Source organism: Vulpes lagopus, chromosome 18, assembly GCF_018345385.1.
Source record: "Vulpes lagopus strain Blue_001 chromosome 18, ASM1834538v1, whole genome shotgun sequence".
Taxonomy (NCBI): domain Eukaryota; kingdom Metazoa; phylum Chordata; class Mammalia; order Carnivora; family Canidae; genus Vulpes; species Vulpes lagopus.
This window is the reverse complement of record NC_054841.1, coordinates 38,316,509-38,341,302: the sequence shown is the minus strand read 5'-3', so window position 1 is coordinate 38,341,302 and position 24,794 is coordinate 38,316,509. Positions and strand designations below refer to the sequence as shown.

Genomic DNA, 24,794 nt, shown 5'->3' with positions numbered 1-24,794 from the left:
ATATCATCACTTTACTACTTCTAGATCCTTTGGAGAGTGGACCAAATAGATCAGAATATTGATCCCAGGGGTAGCTGACTCTTAAGAATTGCCTTGGCTTTTCTATCTTTGAATCATTTAGCACAGCATGACTGACAAGCCATTATGATACACTTCACGGTCACCATGTTTCCTCATATAGATCACCATTAATGCCTTTGAGGTCCTTTGCATCGGCCAAGATACAGCTCCTTTCAATTATTCTATTGCTCACTCTTTAAAATTGGAAACATTCTACTCTTGTAGGGCCTGAAGGCAAAGAGGAATTTATACATATAAAATGCTACTCATCTAGACAGGATGTTGGGTGATTTTATTAATTATGGTGGGCTTTGAGATCCTCATTTGAAGAGTGCCTTGTAAGAGTAGGAGGAATTTTTAGCACTTGTCTTTTTGTACAGAGATGGCCATGCCAGGGTGGCATGGAGAATGGACATTGTGGCCACATTCCCTTCCTAACACTCAAAGCCTCTAATTCAACAATTTCTGGTTCTTGTTTCACATATTACATAGAAGACAGAGAAGGTTTCTGCTCAGATAATTAAGAAAATGAGCTGATCTCTTATGTAGTGTTCTAGAGAGTTTATACAGACTGTTTATTTTACTATATTCTGGGTTCTCTGATAAAGGAAGAGGCTTTGGAGTTAAATGGACTAAAAAAACTGAAATCCATCTGGAGTAAGGCTTTAAAACCTCAGTTTTACCTGTAAAATGTAGGTAAGTAAGCTCATCATCCAGAAAGATTGGTGGAAATAAAGGGGTTAATATAGAAACATGCTTCATATTGTGCCTGGCATGCAGAAGGTGTTTGGAAGTTTAATTACTTTTTTCCATGGGGTAGTAGGTCCCAGCACCTCAATGGCACCTCAGAATCACCTAGAGAGCTTGGCAGAATCCCATGCCCAGAATGTATCCCAGACCAGTTAAATCAATATAAATCAGGATAGGATTAGGCATGAATTTTGGTTTCTACAAGGTATAGCCATGGAGACCTGGATGTCTCAGAAACAGTCATCATTGCTAGTCCAAGACCAAAGTCATGCATGTCTGTATTAAGTGCATGATTGTGTCCTGGCTATATCTTATTTCTCAGTTGGACATGGAAAATAAAAGATGGGCGCATGTTATAGCCTTTTGTTTGGCATGATTACCTCCCAGCAGTGCTTGGGTGCCTAGAAAGTACGTTTTGTGTGTGTGTGTTTTGGGGGGGACCTGCTCCTTAGTTATCTGCTCCAAAGTGCTCATTTGACTTGAGATCAACCCAACTGTCAACCTCACTCTTCTTATGAGGCTGTATAAAAATCCTACTGACCTGTACATTCCTATTCTGCCCATTCAGATTTCTAGCTCTGCCAACTTGAGAGATGGGCTAGGTTAACAGAGGCCACAAACACTTTAACCTTCTCTCCAATGCTGTTAAAACAAAAACAGCTGGGGCAGGGGAAGGAAAACAAATAAAACACAAAGCATCCCACTACAAAGCTTTGCAGTCCCCTAATAAAAACAATCGTCTGTGGCGTTTCCAAAAATATGTTTGGGGCAACTCAATCTCCAGAGGGCCAGAAGGCATTGCAGACAGTGGAGACTCCCAGAATGACCCATCAGAAGCCAAAGAAGGAAAATTTGTTGTCTGCTAAACCATCGACATGAAAAAAAAAAAAAAAGAAAGAAAGAAAAAAAAAAAGAGAGAGAGAGACCTTTCCCTCTGAGACTAAGTGGAAGAGGCGGATTTCGTGAGCTTGTGAGCCAGCACGGGTGCCACTCTCTATTTTCTGCAGATTTTGTAAGCTCATTTGCTAACAGAGGAAACATGAATATGTGCAGATGCCAGAGAGTGACTTATTTTATTATTCCCCAGGCATACAGATGCACATAAAGAAGTACTTGCTGCTGTCCCTCCTAAAATTATTTAGCACACCACCACAACGGTTGGGATACAAGTTGAACAAACTCAAACATGCTTTTAGGTAGCATTGCTTGAAAAATGTTGCCTTTTTTTTTAAGAGATGGGAAGAGTCTTTCTGCAAAACATTTCTCACAATTTAAGAAGTTGATCTTTCTAGTAAATCACATTGATATTAAAGAATGTCTGAATGGCCTGAGAATGCCTAATTTCCTTGCCTCTTGCCCTTTCTTTGTCCATTGACTCACAGCTTCTCCCCCTTGCTCTGTGGGGCAGGGGCAGGTGGTGGTGGTGGTAATGGGGAGGGACCATGGATCATGACAGCAGGAACCCAGCGGTCTGTTATTTTAAGCTCTGGACACCAGATAGGACATTTTGTTTCCAACACACTTAGGGGCAGAGTGATCTCAGTAAAGATCAAGAGGCTATAGAGCAGCAAGACCATAAGAATCACATTAGCAGTGACAAACTTCCCAGTGGGATGGAGAAAACTGTTTGGAGTGGTTTGCTGAGAGGAACACACATTTTTATCAGGCACTGAAGCTCTCCCTTTTGATGTCCGGATTCCAAGGTTACAGCATGTTTTATAGTCAGATACACATGTTCCAATGACTCTTCAGGCCACTTAGTTGTACCCCTGGGGAATGCACGCAGGAGCAAGGAGGCTGGCCATCAAGGGTGGACAGCTGTCTGTCCAGCCCAATTTCAAGAACCCCCAGAGGATGCCACTGTGTCCACCTCCCTACTCACTGCTCATATACACCCTCAGGAGTTTAAGCCACAAGGAGAGGTGGGAATGGACATGTCTTTTGTACCTATTATGAGCCAGAAACTGTGTTTTGAGGACCTCTTTACAGATACAGAAACTGAGTCTGGAAGATCATTGATGTCTTACCCAGCTGACCCGGAAACTGGCCGCACCCCCGGTCTAATCAAAGTCTGTTCTTTGGAGAGAAGCTGGTAAACTCATTTCTGATGAGGTGTGAATTCCATGATTCACGGATTCACACATTTCACAAATGAAAAGCACTCATTATGTACAGGAGCCGGGCCAGCTGCTAAGGTAAAGCAGAAGATGAGAACATTTTGAGGCTGTTTGGAAAGAAATGATCTAATGGGAGACAGGGCAGATATCAAATAATATACAATTGAGCAGAAGAGCCTTAAGAAAGATCTAGACAAAGTTGGCAGGCTTTTCATATAGCAGTGCTTCATGAATACTTATAGAATGAATGATAAGATTTAATTTGGATCTGCATTTAAATAGAAAGCAGTTATTTTATCAAGTTCCAACTTAATGGATTTTCTACATTAAATGGGGTAGTTTGGGAGGCAAGGGGCCTTCTGGGAACTTTGTAAATCAGTGATTCCTAGGTAGAGGAACACACTGGAGTATTCTCAGAATATTTCTTTTTCTAGAATACATAAAATAAAGCCTCCCCATGGCCCGTAGAGATTCTGCTCCAGAAAGGCTCCTGGGGTAACTGTGTTGTGCACCAGTTAAGAATCATTGCTTGAAGCCATAACTTTTATTGTGGGTGTTGATTCTACAAAGATACTAAGGCTGATCCTCTGGTCTGAAGACACCAGAAAGCAATTTTGTTTCAGAGTATTTTGTACTGTCAACATATTTGTACCTAAGGTTCCACCTGCCCTTTCCTTTCCTTTTTTTTTTAAAATGAAGATGAGCAAGTAACTCGTCATCTCTGAGCCTTCATTTACTGATCTGTTAAATAGGGATGATAGCAACAACTGCCCCATCTATTTCCTAGGACTTTGGGGGAGGATGATATTTAGTGGCTGTTGGGTTCAGTGGAGGATTAAATGGTGAGTGTATCTACTATTTTCAAGGAACTCACAGACTCAAAAAATTCATGTGACTGTAATGGAAGGTAGAAAATGGAATGCTCCATGAAGAAATGCTCTGAGATTTTGGAGCAAAGAGCTAGAGGTGATAAGTTAATATATGCATCTAAGTTTGGAGGTGAGGGGGCACCTGGGAAATGGCTAACTCACTTGCCACAACGTTTGCATCGCAGTCATGAGAAAGATCTGTGGAGTCAGACCATTGACAGCTGTGAATAGCACCCTAGGATTTGGAAGCTTTTGGTGGTTAATAGGGAGCCATGGCAGCAACATGAGTCGGACATACCATGTTCTGAGGGGATTTAGGAAGAGAAAGCTCATGGCATATAGAATGTAGATTAGGATGAAGGAAAAACTGGAGGTGGTAAGACAAGTAGGAAGCCAGACTGGCAGCAAATGTTTGAAGTGGGTGAGGAGGTGCGTGTCAGCAACTGTTCTGACCTATGGCAGGAAGACAAAGGAGGTGGCAAAGGACAGGTCCTGGGCTGAGCAAACTGGGTTAATGGGGTTCCCGAAAAGTCTCTGAGAAACGATGTAATTAGTGAAAGTGGCCATCTGAGGCAGCTATCTACATGATTCCAACCTCTGGCTTTCAAAGTGTCTGCTGGGGATGCGCTGGAGAAGCCTTATATAGGGGGTGTGGGGAGACAGTGAGGGAAGGCTTAGCAGGTCAGCTGCCCCTCAACCTGCACCCACTACAACAATAGCATCAAGGCCAAATATTCAAGGACTGTGAGCTCAATTTCCTGGGTCTAAAATCAGCTCTACCTTCTTGAGCAAGGCATTTAATCTTTCTGTAACTCAGGCTCTTCATCTATAAAATGGGAATAATGACAATGTAATAATATTAATATGCATTACATTCCACTATGCAGATTAAATATTAAGCACTTAGAGGAGTCTGGCACACAATAGGCTCTATATGATGAGTATTATAAAGTTGCAAAACTATATATATCTTATTAAATGGACTTCCATATACATTTCATTTGAAAAAAACTCTACAGTTCAAAATGTTGAAATCTATTAATTTGAACCAAAGCCCAAACTGTCCGACTTGGATTTGCCCTATAGCACTGCACCCTTGAGCTCAGCAGAAGTAACCTGTGGCACTTGCACCCAATCTGGCTGGTCCTGTGCCCTCCTCAGTTTCTTGTTTGTTGTTTGGATTTTTTTGGTGCCTGGGACATGTCCTCCAATGGCTTCTTATCCACCAGAATTAAGTGTTCACAGGAATAATGTTCATTTCTAGTTTTCAAGTTGAAGCATATGATCAACTTGTATTTTACTCTTATAGAGTAAAATACATTTTAGGGACATTAGTAAATGTAAAAGAGTAAAATACATTTTAGGGACATTAACCAGTCCTTAAGACCTGATCGGGTGAGCCCTTAGAAGGGACTGGACTCTCCTTGAAAAGAGATTCAAGAAGAGAGATGGGGATTTGATGTGAAGGAGATTCTCCATTGCTGGCTTTCAGGTGGAGGGGCTGTGTGGTAAGGAGTTCAAGCAGCTTCTAGGAGCAGGGAGGGACCAGCTCACAGCTGGCAAGGAAATGGGGGCCTCATTCTTGAAACCCCCAAGCTGGATTGTGCCACAAACACGTGAGCTTAGGAGAGGAGCCTGAGCTTCAGAAAAGAGGCCAGCCATGGACACCTTGATTTGTTCTTGTGAGAGCCTGGAGCAGAGAACCAGACTCCTGACCCAAGGAGACCGTGAGATAATAAATGATGTTGTTTTAAGCTGCTAAATTTGTGGTAATTTGTTATGCAGAAATAGAAAACTAATACATTCATTCTCTCTAGCCCAGAGCACACGCTGGGCTTCTCCAGGCACAAATCCACCTGCTTAATCCTCCCCAGCTGTGGCTGGTAGGGTAGCTGGTTTTCTCCACAACTTGTCCAGACAAGAGTGGGGCTGGGGCATGGCACCCACTGCCTTTGGGGGTTTTGCTGCTTTGCTGCAAATGAACCACTTATGGGAAAAACAAAGATCAGCATGTAACAGCAGCTCCCCTTCCCCCTCTGAGATGCTACAGCTGGAATCATGTTCTTCCCTTTCTCCTGTTCTACTGAGCCAATATGGAATTCCACATGTGCTCCATCACAGACTCCCCCATCTCAGAGTCTGTCCACATAGAAGAGACAAAAGCGAAGAGGAAGCTTCCGTAGGACTCATGGTGTAAAAGGATATGTTGTTTGTAGGGCGGGTGGAAGGAAGTGACCACACTAACCTTTTGCCCCAATGCCATCTAAAAGACAAACAGATCCTCTTCACACTCTTGCTAGGGAAATTTTGTAAGGCCTCAAAGCAAGTGCAGAATTTACAGAGCTGCCCTAAACTTCTACCCTTGCCTAACTCTCAAGGTGAAGTCAATGAAGGGATGGAAGATCTGGCAAGCCAGTTCTGTACAACCAGACAAGCTTCCCCTGCTCGTTGGAGTTCAGTTTGCCGGCTGATTCTGTGTTTATGGGATACACCCAAGCTGTCCTCTGTGCACAGAAGCAGCAACAAGGCAGAGAGGCAATGCCTGTCATTTGGCTTGCTCACCCCCACCTGAGGTCCACACATATAAAAAAGGCCAGGTAGGACTGTCCAACCCCCAGCACAGGTGATTAATCATGACGGAGGCAGCCCCTCGGTTGAAAGCCAGCGGAGCGTAGCACCCGGCCATCTGTTTTGTATTAGCTGTTGCTGAAATGCCAGTGGCCTGAAACCTTTAGAAAACACAGAAAGCCCTGAGCTTCTTTCTCTGCCTCTGTCTGGTCCCCTGCGGGTAATGAAGCACATATCTTCAGGAAATGGCCACTAACTCCTCCCTCAACAATGCCTGGGTCCTCGGAGGGCCCGTCCAGGTGGGGTTCTCTGTGGCCTCCGCTCCCATTCACTGAGGGATTTCCAAGGGACTGGGTCTGAGGGAGGACAAGAAACTGTAGGAAGCCAGCCTGGTATCCACTCTCGGCCCAGGTAGGTGCTAAGAAACATGAAATGTTTTAAAATCGCAGGTCTAGTTATTGGAGCTTCTTGGCCCCAGCCAGAGTTCTTTTGGTTTTCTCTGCCCCTTCCTCCCTTGGAGGAGGAAACAGAATTCCTGGCGAAGAGTAAATTAGCCAGGGCAGCCCCAGATAAACCTGGCGATGTGGATGGATTAGGGTAGTTTGCAGCTCCCACACAGCACGGAAGAAAAGCAACAGCTTATGAGGGAAGTTTGCAAATGTATCTCATGTCAAATATAAACAGTAAGAAAGTGAGAGAATTCGACTGGAGAGCAAATTGCTGTCACCCAGTGGACTCCTCCTGCCCAAGTGCTAAATCTTCCCAGTTAGTCACTCCCATTTTTTAAACCTATCAAACTCAAGTGTAAAAATATGTGTGCCCTGTTCCAGGACCCAGAGCAAAGGTCCAAGGTCACAGCTGGAAGGTGCTGGTGCCACTTTCTCTAAGTCCACATCGGGTTAGAAGCAGGGTCAACACCTCACCTGCCAATCTCATGATAAAAGTTCACAAATGACCAGGATGAATGAAATAATCCATACAAAATGATTTAAAGATAAGGCATGCTTGTCTTTTCCAGTTCAAATGCATTATATTTTAAGCCTCATTCTTTTTTTTCTTTTATCCTTAGGTTTTCTTTCCAGAGGGTGAAAAACAAAACAAAACAAAACAAAACAAAACAAAAGGAAAATGATCGAGGTTCATAAGTTAATGAAGTTCCTTGAAAGATCTTGCCATTTCAACCCACTCTTCCTCTCAATAACTGAATAAAAAAATCTTTGAAAAATCTCTTTTGCAAATCTCACATATGGGATAAACTGAATAAAAAAATCTTTGAAAAATCTCTTTTGCAAATCTCACATATGGAATAGCATGAATAATCTGGAGTGAACTTGCCCATGTAGACATAACAGAAACAAATATTAATTCTCAACGTAGATGAAATGTTTCAAGTGGTGTTGGGCAGGATCATATCTTCATACATAATCTTGACATGAACTCTCTAGTTTTATTTCTTGGTCTGGTACAGAGTCATGAGTCACCTTGACTAGTCAACTCCTGGGTGGTGGTGTGATGAGCAGCAGAGGTTCAATTCTTGTTCAAGTCTCTTAACCCCCTTTAAGTCCATGGTCCTCAAAGAACCCAAGGGTGGCTGAGTAAGAGGATTGGGTGATTGAAAATGACCTCCTACATTTCAGATAACTAGCCTAAATGTGCATGTTTATCAACTGCATGTTTTAAATTGTAATGTTCTATATTCTGTCCCATTACATTCCCCTTTCCAAAAAAAAAAAAAATCCTACTTGTCTGAGAGTATGTTATTACTATTTCCAAAATATTCAGTCTTCCCTGTCCTGGCCTGACTTCCAGAGCTGTCCCAATTTCATGCCATTAAATTTCTTCTGGGGAAGCATTATGCCCAGGGTCCATTTTCTGCCTCCAAAAAGTGCACACACTATTGGAGAATTTAGCCACATAATAATGATAACGATCTGAATACCTGCCATGGCCTGGGACTAGGTTCTGTGCAAAAAAAGCAGAAATGGTTGTAGTAAAATCTAGACTAGGAGCCCCGAGAGTCCCTATAGAAGGAAGAGAAATTCATCTTCAGTCCTTTGGATTTTGTTTTTATTTCTTAGCTTCTTTTATTCCATTCCAGGTCAAGGGTTTATTTACTAAGTCAATAGGGAAAGATTGGGAAACTGTCTAAAATATACAATGTCTTCCTACAGTATACATCCATCAAAAGTTTGGGAAAGAATGTCCTGGACTGAGGTTACATACTGTGGCAAAGACTGGCTAGCTAGCTATTCACTGAATCCATTTCCTTCTAGGCAGACGGTTACTTCATTTCCCTGGCTGCTTTGTGGTCAGGCAAGGTCATGTGGCTGAGTTATGGCCAATAGAATGTGGGCAGAAATGAAATGTGCCTTTCCAGTTATGGCCCATGAAAACACCACATACACCATCCCCTATGCTCCTTACCCTTTCGGTGGCAAGCTTAGAAGCCAAATGTTGAAACTGGAGAAGCTATAAGATGGAAGAAAGCTAGATTCCTGGACGAGAACTACCTGTGCAACAGGAACACTCATTTTGGACTTTATACGACCAAAAAATAAATTCCTATTGTGTTAAGTGACTAATATATTGGGGTTTGTCTGCTACAACAACTAATTACCTTAACTAATACTAGCCTTATAAGACTATGCATACCTTGAAAACTTTCAAGGGTTTAAAATCCTAATGCCTTTCTACTTTCATTGGCTAAATGGTATAAAGGGAAAATGTAATTTTTGCTGGAGAATTTTAGCTTCTCAACCTCTCATTACTAGTCACCAAATAATGTCATGAAAACATGAAATTTCTTGACTGAAAAAAATCCTAAGTGCAAATCATCATTAAGATGGAGGAGGGGAGGGATCCCTGGGTGGCGCAGCGGTTTGGCGCCTGCCTTTGGCCCGGGGCGCGATCCTGGAGACCCGGGATCGAATCCCATGTCGGGCTCCCGGTGCATGGAGCCTGCTTCTCCCTCTGCCTATGTCTCTGCTTCTCTCTCTCTCACTGTGTGCCTATCATAAATAAATAAAATTTAAAAAAAAAAAAGATGGAGGAGGGGAGAGAAGGAGGTCCCCCCAGCATATTCAGTGGAAAATGTCATTTTGGATGCCTAAGAATCAACCTACTCTCCTCTATTTGAGATATGTACTTTGCCTCGGACATAGAGGATTAGCTGGTGGCCAGTCCTTACTGATTACTGTGTATAAGAAAGTCACAGGCACTTTTGAGCTTTGGATGTCTCCACAGGAATCGTTAAGTAAGGGATTCAGCTAACTACTTGGATAATTAAAGGAAAAACTCCATTTTTGTTCCTGCTATTTGTGTAGCATTGGCTTGAATTACCCAGCTTATTCACCTCTGTATTAGATGGTGTCTAGACAAAGCCTTAGCATATGTGATAATACAAAACCATTCATTTATCAAAAGAATAGAAAAGGAACACTAAATTTTGGCCCATACATGTATCTATCAAGGAAGTGACTCTAACTCCTGTATTTGAACCAAAATAATTCTATAGGTAAACTCTAAAGAAACGTCAAAATCGTCTATCAGTGGTGATTAGGTTCTAAGCCTTGCCCAAGAAATCTGCTTAGCCCCACATCTAGTCATTAAATATTCATTCATTTACATATTTGATGCTTAAGACACAATTAATTAACCTAACACTAACTATTTGGAAGGGTGGTTTGGGAGTATGTGGCTAACATAGGAGAGAAAAATTGCAGGAGATGGAGGAGGGAAGGAAAATTTTCTGAATCCAGTCACTGAGATAGGGCTTAGAAGGCTAAATAGGGGTTAGGAGTTAAAGAATGGGTGTAAGTGTGTGCCACCTGGGTGGCTCAGACAGTTAAACATCTGTCTTTGGCTCAGGTCATGATCTCAGGGTCCTAGGGTGAGGGTTGGGAGGGTGGTCTGTGCTCAGCGGAGAGTCTGCTTGGGATTCTCTCCCCTCTCCTTCTGCCCCTTCCCCTGCTTGTGCTCACTCTCTCTCTCTCACATAAATAAATAAATAAATAAATAAATAAATAAATAAATAAATAAATAAATAAAATCCTAAAAAAAAGAATAAGTATTAGTAGGTAGTAGGTTGGGGGAGGGGGAGAGATGAAGGCCTTCCAGACGGAGGCAATATGAGCATACATAAGGGAGGTACCAATGTGTCTGGTGAATAGCTGATGGGATATGGCCAAAGCTTACACTGAATTGGGTCATTCATTCCATCAACATATATTGCTTGAGGTTGGGGACAGTGTCCCTGTCGTCACAGCATTTGTATTCTTCTGAGGGAGACAGACAATAACCAAGGAAGTAAGTATATAATTCCAGGTTGTGATAAGTGCTATGAAGAAAAATGGTGCAGAACAGGGGAGTTAGAGAATAACCCACAAAGAAGATGGTGATATTTTACGATGGTTAGGGTTGGTGGCAGGAATTAGAAGGGTCATTCTGCAGGAACTCCCATTCCAAGATGTTCTGAGTCTAAATTTCACCTGGGCCCTGAATTTGGTTCTGAGTCTGTTCTGAGAGATGAGCCTGAGTGGCAGAAAACCACAAGGGCATTCGTGTCTGGGGTCAGGAGCAAGGAAAAGTCTTATGTGGTGGTCAAGGGATCAAAATGAGGAAAAGTGGCAAGCCTCTGGGGAATTAAAGAAAGTCTTGATCATTTCATTTCATTTTGAAGATAGATTCTTTGTTTGTGAGGCTAAGAAAAATTTTATTGGTGACAATTTTTGACTTATCCAGTGATTTTAAACATGAGCTAAACTTGTTCAATTAACAATATATGCCCCCCCCCAAAAAAAAACCAATATATGCCCCTTTTCCATTAGTTCCTTTTTTTTTTTTTTTTTGCATAGAAACTGGTCATCTTTGGCCCCTCTGATAGAATAGAACCAAGGATTTTGCAACGAGACAGAATACTCAGTTTTAATTCAGAATAGGCAATGTCATCATAAAATAAAGACACCATGACATAACCAAATGTAGATTTAAAAGACACCACCTCCTCATTTCAGGAATGGAGAGCCTCCCTAGCCCAGAGGCTGATACTCAGAGGGAAAAAGGAGAGAAATCTCATTAGCTAAGAACCTTCATTCCCCAACCCTGCCAAAGGCAGCAGGGGATGTGCAGCATTCTGGGGCCCAGGTAATGATTTCTTCACAGATGGAATGTTTGGAGTACTTCCCAAGTCAGGAAGGAAATAAAATCTCAGAAAGATTTAGTGTGAGGAAGCCCTCTGTTGGGGAGCATGTCTATTTAATCCTTCCTTCTCAGATCCTGGGCCCATCATAGTTTTCATTTGCCAATGGGCAAAGGAAGCCAGCTTGAGGAAGAATTCCTTGTACTGGCTCAATGGCTAGAAGTACTTAGCTTTCATTTGCAGACTCAGTTTCTCCATCCTTCCTTAGCCTTATTGCTCAAGTTCACCCAAACCAAGGTTTCCAGGCTCTGTTAGGCTTGTTAAGCATTTTCTTCATATTGAAAGTGGAGAATTGAGGCAATTATCTGGATAATATCTAAGTTTGATCGATTATATCTAAGATGACTGAGGAAGGATACTAGTAATATTGTGGTTGTTTGTGTCATCCTTTTGTAGCAATAATCTCTGCATAGTACTTTCAGAAAACATTAAATTAATAAGATAAACCATCCTATTGTTATTCCATCCTGTCAGATTCCCATAGTTTTGAGGATCTCATGTAGTGAACTGCCTTATTTCCAGGAAGAACACAATTCATCATTTTGTCTTAATTTTACCTTTAGTTTTTCCTCTACCAACACAATATCCAGACACATCCCCCCTTGCTACTCAGAAACTCCCTGCAAAAGGGAAAAGGGGGACAAGTGTGACTTTCAAGAAAAATAGAGAATTTCATTTTTCTTATCTTTATTGTATAAGCATAGGATATTTTATTAGCAATGGTGATGGTGTAGGCTACTGAAACTGGATATTACACATTAGAAATTGGAATTCTGTATTTATTTTCTCTTCGAAGTAAATTCTCACTACTGTTCTCATTTCTAGGGATACTCCTGGCCACCAGGTATAAACATTAAATATTTCCATGTGTACAATACCAAAAAAGAGGTTTTTGTGATTCAAAAAGTTGGTGATCATTCCAACAGCCTAGCACTGAAGTAACAGCAGGGAGAAGGATGGTTAGATCTCAGATATTATGATTATTTCTAAAGCCATTTTGGTGAAATAAGAAAGGAGTTAGCTAATGGGGTGTTTCAAATGTGAGTACTGACCTGTTAATTGTAGCTACAATTGTTCCCAAACTATTCCTGTCTCTGGTTAAGTTTCATATCTAAAAAAATTGATGTTATGCAAAAAATTAAAAATGTTACATGTCCAGATTAAATTTAGATAGTCAGATAAATGGATATGCAGATTGCAGGTTGGCAAGGAGACAAGTGTTTGATAAGATATATAATTGCTATTTTATCCTGATGTGAAATTGAAACTATTACAAAATCTTAGTATCTGATTTTCAATAGATGTATCAGGTTGAGCAGACCATCTTTTTAGAAATGCCAATGTCATTTCAATACCATGTCATCAAAATTGTAACCACAGCAGGAAAATGAGTATCCAATAGGAAGCTGATAATTACAGTGCGAGTTCAAGCAGACCCCACACATTATAGGAAAAGCCATTCTTCCCAAGTTATGAATATGAAAGATTTGGTTGTAGCTTATTTTAACTTATTAAAACTCTTCCTTCATAGTTTAATTTAAACTTAGCAGTTGCCCATTGGGGATCTCCTTTGTCACCAAATGGATTTCACCTATTGAAGATGTACTAAAGAATTGGAGTAATTATTATATCAGTTCCATCCCAGGAGACATAACAGGAATTATTAGAGAAATGACAGTCTCTCTGTCAGATGTCTGCTGTCAAATCAAATAATATAATCAGTATTGTGATCATGAACTCTTAATGACTTTATGTACTTCAAAAAGTTATATGGAAGCATAGGTTTAAGGGAGAGGCTATTGTGAGCACAGGTGCTTGGTGAGGGGAGAGCTCTTGGCTATTAGGCATCGGTGCACTGTGGATTTCTTATGAATAGAAACCATCCCGTTCACATCATTAGTGGTAAGCATGACACATAGTAGGCCTCCAAACATATTTTCCCAGTTGAATTAAAAGAAAACATGCTAAGTCCCAATTGTGCATAATACAGATGCTGATAACATATCTGTTCTGGGCCATCTTTCCCTCAAAAGAATCAAACAGAATCTCTGAAAACTGAATATTGGCCATCTGAACATTGAGTTTGCCCATGGAGCTCGGCCTCTTTCTTGGGATTCTTGCCCTATGTCTATGTCTAGTTTTGCACTTACATTATATGCTAATTATAATGGCACAATGTCTGAAAAAGTTGCCCACATGTCCCCAATCATCACTTCATGTCTCATGGAGCGATGGGACAACCAGATGGGAGGGAGAAACAGACTACAGGCCGTCATACAGCTGTGATTCTCAAATTCTGGTTCCTGGGGCAGCAGTAGCAGCATCACCTGGGAGCTCATGAGACGTGCAACAAGCATTTCTGAGCTAGAAGCTGGCAGCAATCTGTTCTTACCACCCCCCCCCCCCCAGGTGATTCTGATACAGGCTCAAATCTGAGAATCACGTCTCTACATAAGGGAAAGAATAAAGTGTGTGTGTGTGTGTTTGTGTGTGTGTGTGTGCGTGTGTGGTATGCTTGTGTGGAGGGAAACATAAAGAGAACAGTAGGTGGAATTCTGGCAAATGCAGACAGGGGGACATACCTAACAGAAAGGAGGAGGAAGAAGAGACAGAAAAAATTTGAAAAAGAACCAGAAGAGAAAGCAACTCCACAACAAAGAGAAGACTTCGAAGAAGAGAAGAGGAGGTAGTGGTGTCAGTCAAATCTGGCCAGAGGAGGGCTAATGGAGTAGGTGGGCAGCAGGGATGTTGGAGGGAGCAGAGTCTATGGAAATGGGCTGAGGACAAGCTCAAATTGCTGAGCACTGAGTGTGGAGGAGGAGGGAGAAGCAGGCAGTAAAGGCCCCTGTTTCAGAGAGATTTGCAGCCATGGAAGAGATGCAGCCTGCTGGCTTGTGAAGAGGAAGAAGGGGTAAGGGAAAGCTTTTTAGGACAAAGGAAGTGAGCAAGTGAATAAAGGAGGGAGTGCCTGTGGAAGGTAGCAAGGGAGAGAATCCGAGCACAGAGATGTGAAGGAGACAAGGCTCATTCGATTGCTGAGCTAAGCATGTCTTTCCACATGCATCTGTTGAGAACCTGTAATTGCCCAGCACTGTTCTCAGGGTAATGAATAAAACAGACAACGTGCTTGCTCACCTGGAGTTTACATCCTAGGGAAGGGGAAAAAAACAGGTGATACATATGTAATTTGTCAGGTGCGCATAAATGGCATGAAGAGGAGAGCAAGATAAGGAGAATTAGGGGGACAAGGAGGAAGTGTGTTCAGGATAGATAGAGTCACTCCTCTAAGAGGCTGATGGTAGGCAGAGATGCTAGGAACACGAGGGAGTGGGCCGCACAGCTACGGGTCAGAAACACAGATCTGGAGGGGCTGGCAAAGACAAGTCCCCCTGCAGGAGTCGTTCCCTGTGTTCTGGGAAAAGCAAGGATGCCAGCTGCTTGGGGTGGACCGAGGCGAGGGAAAGGCGGTGGGAAAATGAAGACCACATTATGAGAAGCCTTGAAGGCCATGGTCTGAACTTGACATTCGTTAAGACGGGAAGCAGTGAAAAGTTCTGCACGAGAGGTATTCTGAGTTACACTTTTAAAAAAGCTGACTTTGATTTCTGTGTAGAAAACAAGTCCCACAACAGGCAAGAGAGAAGTGGAGAGGATATTCAGGAGGCTACTCCAGGAATCCAGAGGGCAGCTGACAGAGGTAGAGGTGGGGCTGGCAAGAAGGGAGCAGATTCTGGGCATACTGTGGGATTTGCTGATGGAGTAGAGGGAGGTCTGATAGAGAGGCAGAATTCTAGGATGAGCAAGAACTTGAAAATCTGGAGGTCGGCAAGTAGTAAATAATAGCAACTGTTGGCTTTTAGTGAGTATTTCCTATTTATCAAGTGTCGTGCTAAGCCCATCACCTGTATCACATCACTTACTCCTATGCACAACCCCAGTTAAGACTAAGGGACTGAGGCTAAGCGAGGGTAAGCAGCCTGCCACTCACGGAGCGAGGGTGAGGGTGGCTGGGGACTGGGGCCCACGCAGTCCGCAGTCCGGCTGCAGAGCGCACACCTTTAGTCCTCCATGAGATACATGCTCTGTTTTCTCCCCAAGAGAAGAAAGGGAGAGTGGGGAAGGAGGACCAAGATCAGCCGTTGACAAAGAATACTGACTGATTAATTGAAAAATGCATATCAAAGACTTAAAATACGTAATAATAAGGTAACTGTCGCTTTCCTTAGGGGGTTGTTATGGTTTGGGGCTCAGCCTCCTGTGGCTGCCTGTGCCATGTGTGGGTGAGGAAAACGACTGAGCTGCAATCTTCCTGGACTTCCTCAGAAGTGATGTCAGTTACAGAGAGTCCGAAATACCGAGTGATCCCTTCAGCTACCACATGGCTGTGGAACGCATTGCTGGTTTCCAGTCCTATGAGATAAACATCCCCTCGATCTTGTTTAGCATAAACACTGTCCTGAAATCGAGGAGGCCAGCAAGATGCTAGTTGGATCATGATGTATTTATTAAGCTGAGCGGTGGGTTTGACACTCAGAGGAACACCAGATGAATGCAAGACACATTTCTTGCCCTTAAGGGGCTCACAGCATTGATTTGGCTTATGGACCACCCAACAATCATTAGGGTGGAGAAACCAAATCTCCACCTTGGGCTCACTGTGCTGCACCATGTGACAGGCCAGGAGATGAAAAGGGCCTCAGTGCACATGGAATGTGTGCACGGCCTGCAGTCCTCAGCCTGTGCACATGAACTCCACTGAGCAGCCTGGCTGCAGAGTGAAGGTGGCTGTTGGTGCATAAACATTGTCATTTCACTGAGACTGCTATTTCATCTTTGAACCTCGGCTTCAAAGGAACACTGACCTTATTCCTGTAGCTTGCCTTTCTTTGAAGCCTATGGCTTTGCATTGCAGATTAAAGCAAAGATATTCATCAAGGGACAGATCTGGCCAACTGCTCCCCATACTTAGCCCGAAACAAAGCCTTAAAAGGCTCCAATCACAGTTGCAGTGGAGTGGGCCAAAGATGAAGGCTTGGAGCTGTGCTCTCTTTTTCAGATCCTATAAGGCTGTGCTGGCATGACAGAGTGTATCCCTTTGAGCTCTAGGCAACTTTACCCCGAGAGTCCCCGTGTATCTCAGGAGAAAGGGGAGAGTTAATGCAATATTCTCAACCTGTCCTATTCATTTTATTTAAAGCAGGCATTGTCGTAAATGAGGCCAGCACGAACATTCACTGGTGCCTTTGAATTCTTCAAAAGATGTGTCAGACAGAACCATCTGAAACTTGGCTGATGATTCTGTCAATTTTCTTTTCTACTACTTTCCTTTGTTCACCCCTTTGAAAAGAAATTGTCCTATCTTTCCCCCTGGGTTCTCCCATCTTGGCTCTAAGAAAACAGACTTCACACATTGCCTTCTCTGTTCTTTCTTTCTTTCTTTCTTTCTTTCTTTCTTTCTTTCTTTCTTTCTTTTCCTTACTAAGATGGCAAGAGAAGTAAAGGGAGAAACTTTAACCGGGAGGCAAAAAAAATCATAAGCAAATAATTCTTTAATTATAAGGCAAAGAGAGAGAATCAAGAAAAATACTTCCCACCTCAGGGGAAGAAAAATTGATGATAGATGACTATCAAAGAGCAAATGATCATATTTTTCAATGTGATTTTTCTGCAGATCTTCAACTGTAATCAGATAAATGGAGTGATTTCTGTCTGTGATGAAGTGGGAAATCCAGAGGAGGGAAGGGAATGACTGTCAGGTTGGATACATGTAAATCAACTACTGATAGCATATACACTAAAGGGTTTAAGAAATTAGTGATCCTTGTTGAGACATAGGGTAACTTTCTTAGTTATTCATCTTTAAAATATGCCCCAAAGAATAATTCTGGCTATTGTTCATTAAGAAATGCATGAGGTTCAGAGTACCTGGGGGCTCAGTCAGTTAAGTGTCTGCCTTTGGCTCGGGTCATGATCCCAGGGTCTTGGGGCTGAGTCCCCTGTTGTGTTCCCTGCTCAGCAGGAAGTCTGTTTCTCCCTCTCCCTCTGCCCCTTTACCCACTTGTGCTCTCAAATAAATAAGTAAGGAAGTAAGTAAATAAATAAATAAATAAATAAATAAATAAATAAATAAAACCTTAAAAAAAATGAACGAATGAAGTTCAGGAAGATCATCAACATAGCTTTGTGAGAAGCAGTGGTTCCAGACCAGTTTTTTCATACAACCAGACAGTTCACGTTGGCATGACAGATATGGCTCTATTTTTAGCTTCACTTTAAAAGGTTGAAAGATATCTGCTTATCTATATCCATATCCTTTAATTTACCAACTCCTTCTCCAACAAATTTGGATGTGGTCATATACCTAGTTTTGGCCAAAGGACTATAAACAAGGTGGTAATGTCACTTGCAGGTTGATGTTCTGTTCTCTGCCATGGTGACCATGAAGGCCATGTGAGGAGATGCCCTAGCCTCAGGCTAGAAGTAGCCTGAATCACTGCTCCTATGGAGGATAGCTGTGCAGAGAGTTATCTGGTTTGTATTAGACTTGATGTGAGCAAGAAATAAACCTTGGTTCTGTTAAGCCATAGAGATTTTCAAGGCTTATTTGTTATGGTGGCATAACTTTGCTTCTCCTGACTAATCCAAGGCCTTGGAGGACATCTAGTCTTACTTCACTTCTATCATAAGAATCTTTCCTACAGCATCCCAGAGATGGGGTCCAAATACTTCTCACTTGAGAACTAAACACCTCAATAATAGTAGCAAATAACAGTAGCAAGCAATTACATGACATTTACCAAAGACTTGTTTTCAGACATAATTTTAAGTATTTTATATATATTAATTTAGCTAACTCTCACAAAAGCATGAACTCATCAATATTATTTTCCTCTTTTTTACAGCTGGAGGAACTGAAGCGCCAAGAAGTAACTTGCCCAGAGTTGAACAGACAAGTTAAATCACTTGCCTATGGCCACAGAGCTAGTAAACGGGATCCCAGGAGTCCAATCCAGGCAGATGGATTTCAGTTTCTGCCCTTAACCATTGCGCCACGTGGCCTCCCTAGATTGGATTTTTATTTCCTTCTCACACAGCCTATTCAACAAGAGACAGAATCATAAAACCCTAAAGACAAGGTTGGAAGAGACTTTGGAGGACTATCAATCACTGCATTTTATGTGCAGGAACAAAATCACTCTGCAGGCCATTTTTCTGCATTAGTGAAAAGGAAAGGTCTGTCTCAGGGGTTTTCAAACCAGTGTCCTGGGGAGTGCTTGGGCTCAGGAAAAGGGCCTCCAGGGCTGTCAGTATGGAGGGAGGTGTATACACTACTTCAACCAGCTCAGCCCTGTTCTAATCTGTTTTATATAGTAGACTTCTGGGTAAAATTTGTATGTGAGTAAAGTATTCTGCTGCTTTAATAAAATCAGGAAATGGACCTCCCCAGGCTTCTACTGAAGTAGCAAGGCTTGGAAGGTGGCACTAAACAATGGAGGGCTTCCCACCAGCTGAGAGGTGGGATGCAGCATGGGGATTCTATAGCCCAGTGACCAGTTTTGGGGCCAGGATAATTTGCTACTTAAATGCACTCAAGATTGCCTGGCAGCAAGAACTGCCTTATTCATCACTGTATCCCCACTGTGACATGTAGTAGAAGCCCTATAAGCTATATCTTAAAGATAGAAGGCAAGCTCCAAAAGGCTTTGCTGAAACAATTTTTCAAAAAGATTAAGCTCATTTGGTTTAAGCAAAGGAGCACACTTTGGCTGTGGAGACCCAATGTAAAAAAGATGTCTGGAAAGTTATTGTGTGTTTTTGTACACGTATCCTCAAATAGGCAGTGATGGTAAATCCCTCCCCAAATCCTACTTTTTCCAAGGGAAATAAAATTGACGGCCCCAAGCAAGCACAGGCAAACACATATAACTGTTTGCTTTGTTTTAACACAACTGATCACAGGAAGCTATCCAGATTTGCTGATCACATTGAGAAGTGACTTAGAAAGTTTTCTTTGCTTTAAAAAAATATTTCCTGTGTGTGTGTGTGTGTGTGTGTGTGTGTGTGTGTGTGTGTTGGCAGCAGTTTCAGTACATTTTTTTACTACGTATGATTATATATATGTATAAAGTGGGTTTGTACGAATTTACAAATTGGGTTAAGACAAAGGTATATATCTGAGAAGGGGGCAGATTGACGAGGCAGGAGGAAGAGAGAAATCTGAGAAAGGATCTATGAGAGTTGTCCCCCCTACAGAACCTCTTACCTTCTGTGGTACCATCCAGTCCCATGATAAATTTCATTGATCTGATGATTTGCTCAGCTACTGGGGGGCTCATGGATGTGGCATAAACAGCACTATGTGAGTGAACTCGTAAATAATCCACAAGCTCCTTTAATAAAAGAGGAAACAAAAAAAAAAGAAGGCAAATAAGTCTTAGTGTTGGTGGTGAGAGTCACATCTAATCTGCTCCCCATCCACCATGGCACAAGACATTTGCTTCTCACATGTGATCTGATTTTCAAGGGGCATCACCAAACTGTTTATTTTTTTCTATTTCTTCTTAGTCTCTCCTTCAAAAACTTACAAGGCATGCAAAAGTGGAATGCTGAGAATTTGGAGTTGAGGTCTGCAAGGCAAAACCATATGTATAAAGGAGGAATGATTTCCCAAACATTTGTTGACTACTAAGCAGGCACAAGCACTGGCTTAGTATTTAGGAGTATCCAAGAATATAGGATGTGGTTCTTGCCCTTGAGCATATAACATTAGATTGTGCCAATGAAAAGCAATGAGGGGAAAAGTAACAGGATATGCAGACCACTATATGCAACAGGGGTATAAGACTGCAGAGGAAAGAGACGGGTATTGCTAGCTGGAGCAGACAGGCAAGGCTTCAGTGAGGAAGCAGAATTGTCTTGAAGAATGAAAACAGATAAAGAGGAGTGGTGGGGTAGAGAGTGGCAGAAGGGAGAGGTGGGAAATTAAACCAGAGTGTAGGATCAAATAAACTCTGGTTACAACTTGGACAGTAGAGAACTATTGGAATTTTTGTGCAACACTATTTGGAGTGCTGACCCACTGCAGTCTGCTGGTCTTCAGTGGCAGGAATGATTCTTCACTTGCATGCCTGACTCCCGAGGCCCAATATAAGGTCCCAGGTAAGCCTGCTGAAAGCCTTAAGATGTTCCAATAACCCAATGCCACGATGGGAAGGGGTGCATGGGAGGTGCTCAGCCATCTATCTGCTGACCAGACCCTCCACTGGCCCGCTGGTTCTGGCTCTGGCTTGGGACCTTCAGGATGCTTTGCAGAAAAGCTAATGGGCTAATAATACTTCTCTGCATTAGCAGCGCGTCTGTAAAGCATCAGCCACCTTCTCTCTTCAAGGATGAGGAGACAATTTAGAATACCACTGAGGTGTCTTTTCTGATTATCCCTGCGTAAAGGTGAACTGGGAGGAGCCCTGCTTCGGGCAAGCCCATCTCTTCCTAAACCCCTTCATTAGCTACACCTGTCCCCAACTCCAAGCCTGGGACTGTGCCCACCCTTCCCTTTCCCATCTCTCTTGGGGAATAGGTGGCATGGTTGTTCACAAGCTTCTTAAACATTCTTAGGTCATCGTCTTCAGTAAAGTGAATGGCCTGTCTCACAGGCAGTTGCTGATGTGATGCATCTACCTGCCTCCTGGGGAGACCTGGTAGCTCCATTCTGTCCCTCCTGCTTCCTTCAATGTGTCCTTCATTCTAAATCTCCTCTTTCATGGATCCTTATTCCCTGACTTCCTTTCTCTCTCTTGTCTTTCATTTCACACTCTTCATTTCTTTTTTTTCTTCCTTTTCTTCTATTCTGATTCCTTCTTTCCCTCTTTCATTTTGAATTCCCCATTTAAATCTTTTTTTCCTCTCCAGTCTTAAGTATTTCCTTCCTTCCTCTGCTTCCCTTCCCATTCCCTTCCCCTCCATTACCTCCCCTTCTGCCTCTTCTTCCCTCCCATCCTCTCCTCTCCCCTCCCCTTCCCTATCCTTTCTTTTTTTCTTTTTTCTCCGTACCCCTGGGGGGCCTTTTTCCCTGCTTTCATTTTTCCAGCAAGTTTGTGGGAGGACTTGCTCCAGGCTCTGTTCTAGATGTGGGAATCTAAGAAGAGAAGGGGGATGGAAAGGCTAGTCCCTGGCAGCCATTTATTCATTTACATTAAAATGAAGTTTCTAGCTATTCTTTGGTTTAGTGATCCTCATACAAGCAGTTGGGTGAGTTTTCACTGTTTGAAGAGTATATGCATGATGATGGCCGGACTTAAGGCACAGGCTACACAGTATTTGGAAAGTTCACTCTGGGGAATGGGAGAGGGGGGAGCCTCTAAGAGAAAGAGGCAGTCATTTCCCAGGCTGTTCTTCACAGTTCTATGCTCAGTGCTGCTCCAAGAGCAGCAGCAAGGGTTTTCTTTGTTTGTTGAGAGTTGATGCCTCCTGGAAATCCTGGGGAAGCCAAGTGGAAGACAGTGGGAAGGACACAGGTGACAGTGTGATAGGGGCTGGGAAAGGGCTCTTCTAAGCAGGTGATCTGGCCTTGAAGGATGGATGGATTAGGACAGATGCAGGGGAGGGGAGAGGCAGGGACATGTGCTAAAATTGGGAATGAGAATTGCATCTTATCAACAAAGAATAGAGGAGTCAATTGGGAGGAGAGGGAGAAGCTAGTGTTTCGAAGACAAGGTTATCCCCATAAAGGGAAGAGTTGCAGGACAAGCTCTGGAATCAGACTGCTTGAGTTAAATCCTGTCTCTTCCACTTAACCGATATGTGACCACCAGCAAGTTACTAAACCTCTCTGTGCTTTACTTTTCTTCCCTGAAAAATGAAATAATACTAACTTCAGGGTCATCATGAAAATTAAATATGTCTAGAAAAGTGTCTGGTACAAAGTGAATATCAAATGAGATTGGCGTTTATCATTAATAGATTGTCAAATCGAAGATTCTTAGAGCTGGGAGCATGGGCTGGGAGGAGGGGACCAAAATACAAAAACTCCTTGGAGTGTCTCTATCCCAACCCCCTTATTTGGCAGAGGGTAGTGTTTTAAGGTTAGCTAACTACACCCTGGTACACCTGGACAGCAAACCAAAGGTTTTCAGCCCAGCTCTTCCTCCATCCTTATTGGGATGGTAATGTTAGGAGGGAAAAGAGAGGCATTTTAAAGAAAAGAATACCAGACTTCATGACAGACGGCATGGCTCTGAAAACATTATAGGGCTCGAGCTAACACGACAGCTGATATTCCTTGGCCACTTGAGGCTCCATTTAAAGGACTTTCCATGGATTAAGTTATTTAACCTTCCCAATCAGTCTGATGTAGGTATTATTTTTATCTCCCTTATATAGTTGATTACTGAGTCACTGAAAGGGTCAGAAAATTATCCAACCAAAACATGATTGGATAACTAGGATTTGGACCCAAAGAGTCTGGGTCTAGAGTCCCCACCCTTAGCACCATACTATACTTTTCCAACTAGAGAGCTGGCTTGGCAGTGAGGGGACAGGGGAGCTCAGAGATGACTTTCTTCACTTCCATTTCACCTGTGGTGCTTTCCCTAGTTCACAAATTGCTCCTTTTTGGGGGGAGGAAGGGAGAATCTCTAATATACTCAACTGTTAACAGTACTAAATTACAGAGTGAATTGCATCAGTCTCAAAATGCTTTGAGGCTATTGCTCTTATTTCTCCAAAGAGAGTGAGACTGCTTTGAGAGTTATAAGCTCTTCTAAAAGCCACAGTGGTGGGTACCTAGCAGGGGCCTGGTAAATACTGATGATCTAATGAAGAGCAAAGGCCTTTAGGGACTGAGGAAGAATGGTGAGGGTCCCTGAAGTATATAGGGAACTACTAAGCTGCATTCTTAGGAACAAGTATAGAAATATTCTCTTAGTTTTGGGGCATCACTGACAAAGATCATACAAAGTAACAAAACAAAGCTTCCTTGGGTTTCTCAAGGGCTCTTCTCAGGGTCCCCAACCCCTAATTTTCCTTTCCAAATTAGGGAATTTCATAAAGCCAAGGTTGTCTGCTTCTTAGTTTGAATAAATGCCTCATTAGTGCAGTTATTACTCCCTTTTAACATTAAGACTATCTTGCCCACAACCTTATTTCTTTTAGACTGAGTCCCCTTCCTCTGAGGGTCTGAGTTTGTGGACCAGGCTAATTTTCTTGTGTGGCTCAGAAAGTGGGGCTCCTTAAGTAACTTCTGCAGAGCATCAAGGAAGGTGTTGATGCCCAGATTCTGATTCCCCCATTAGGCACCAGGAACCATGACTTAGGATTTGGCTTTGGTCCCTTCAAGGAAAGTCTGGGTTATGTCTTCCTTCAGAGTGGGTTAGAGGTCTCCTCAGACTGAGGTCTCCAAGTTCACTTGTAAGTTCAAAAACTTGATTATTTTCTCTAGCCATAGGCCTGGAGTTCAAGGGCAAGGGTGGTTTGCTGAGGAAATCAGAGAGGAGGCTCTTAGAATAAACATCATGGTGTTCATACCATGACCCCCATTTACTTCAAAGGGCTGTTAAATGCAGCTGCGGCCAAGCATACAGGGCAGAGCTGGCTTCTGCAAGGGGCCTGCCTTTGTCTGGCGCCCAGGCTTCTGGGGCTAACACTCACCCCAAATTTGGCTGCCCTGTCTGATTTCCCTCCTCGAGAATTCCAGCCCTACAGCCTATCAATCATGAAGGCTACCTTTGCTGCACACATTTGCAAGTCTCAGTTCAGCCCATGGAGGCTATGAAAGCCAGTGGTTAGCAGCAGGCATACAAGGGGACTAAGGCTGCATGCCTGAGAAACACTTGGATCCCCCCACACCAGCTCCAAACAAGGTCTTTAGTGTTGACCACATCTCCTCAGCAACTGGACTGACACAAATTAAAAAATAAACATAAACCTAGCTCCATCAGCTCAGACATCCTTAAAGAAGCCATTCATGGCATGGAGCTCTGATTGGTGGAAAGAAGTAATTATCTGACATTTCACCTCAAAGGTCATGAAAGGGCAGAATGTTCCAAGCTGCGTTGTTCGCAGATCATTTACAGTAGCTCCAAACTCAAAGTGAACAAAACAGCAAAATCTTGCTGGCTCTGGAGAGACCTACGGTTTCCCTATGGTGGGGAGAGAAGATCGAGGCCAGGGCAGTAAATTCCAGTAAGTAGAGATGAATTTGTCAGACATTCTGTGACAGCCAGCCTGGGGCCAAGA

General features: G+C 42.8%; 1 protein-coding gene across 1 annotated transcript in view; it reads right to left on the bottom strand.

The window, feature by feature from the left end:
* The window catches only part of SPTLC3 (serine palmitoyltransferase long chain base subunit 3), a 148,572-nt gene that overhangs the window by 19,984 nt on the left and 103,794 nt on the right, over positions 1-24,794 (bottom strand). Inside the window, exon 9 of the mRNA XM_041733174.1 lies at positions 19,825-19,951. Coding sequence (XP_041589108.1) covers positions 19,825-19,951 — 127 coding nt within the window. The remainder of the gene's footprint in view (positions 1-19,824; positions 19,952-24,794) is intronic.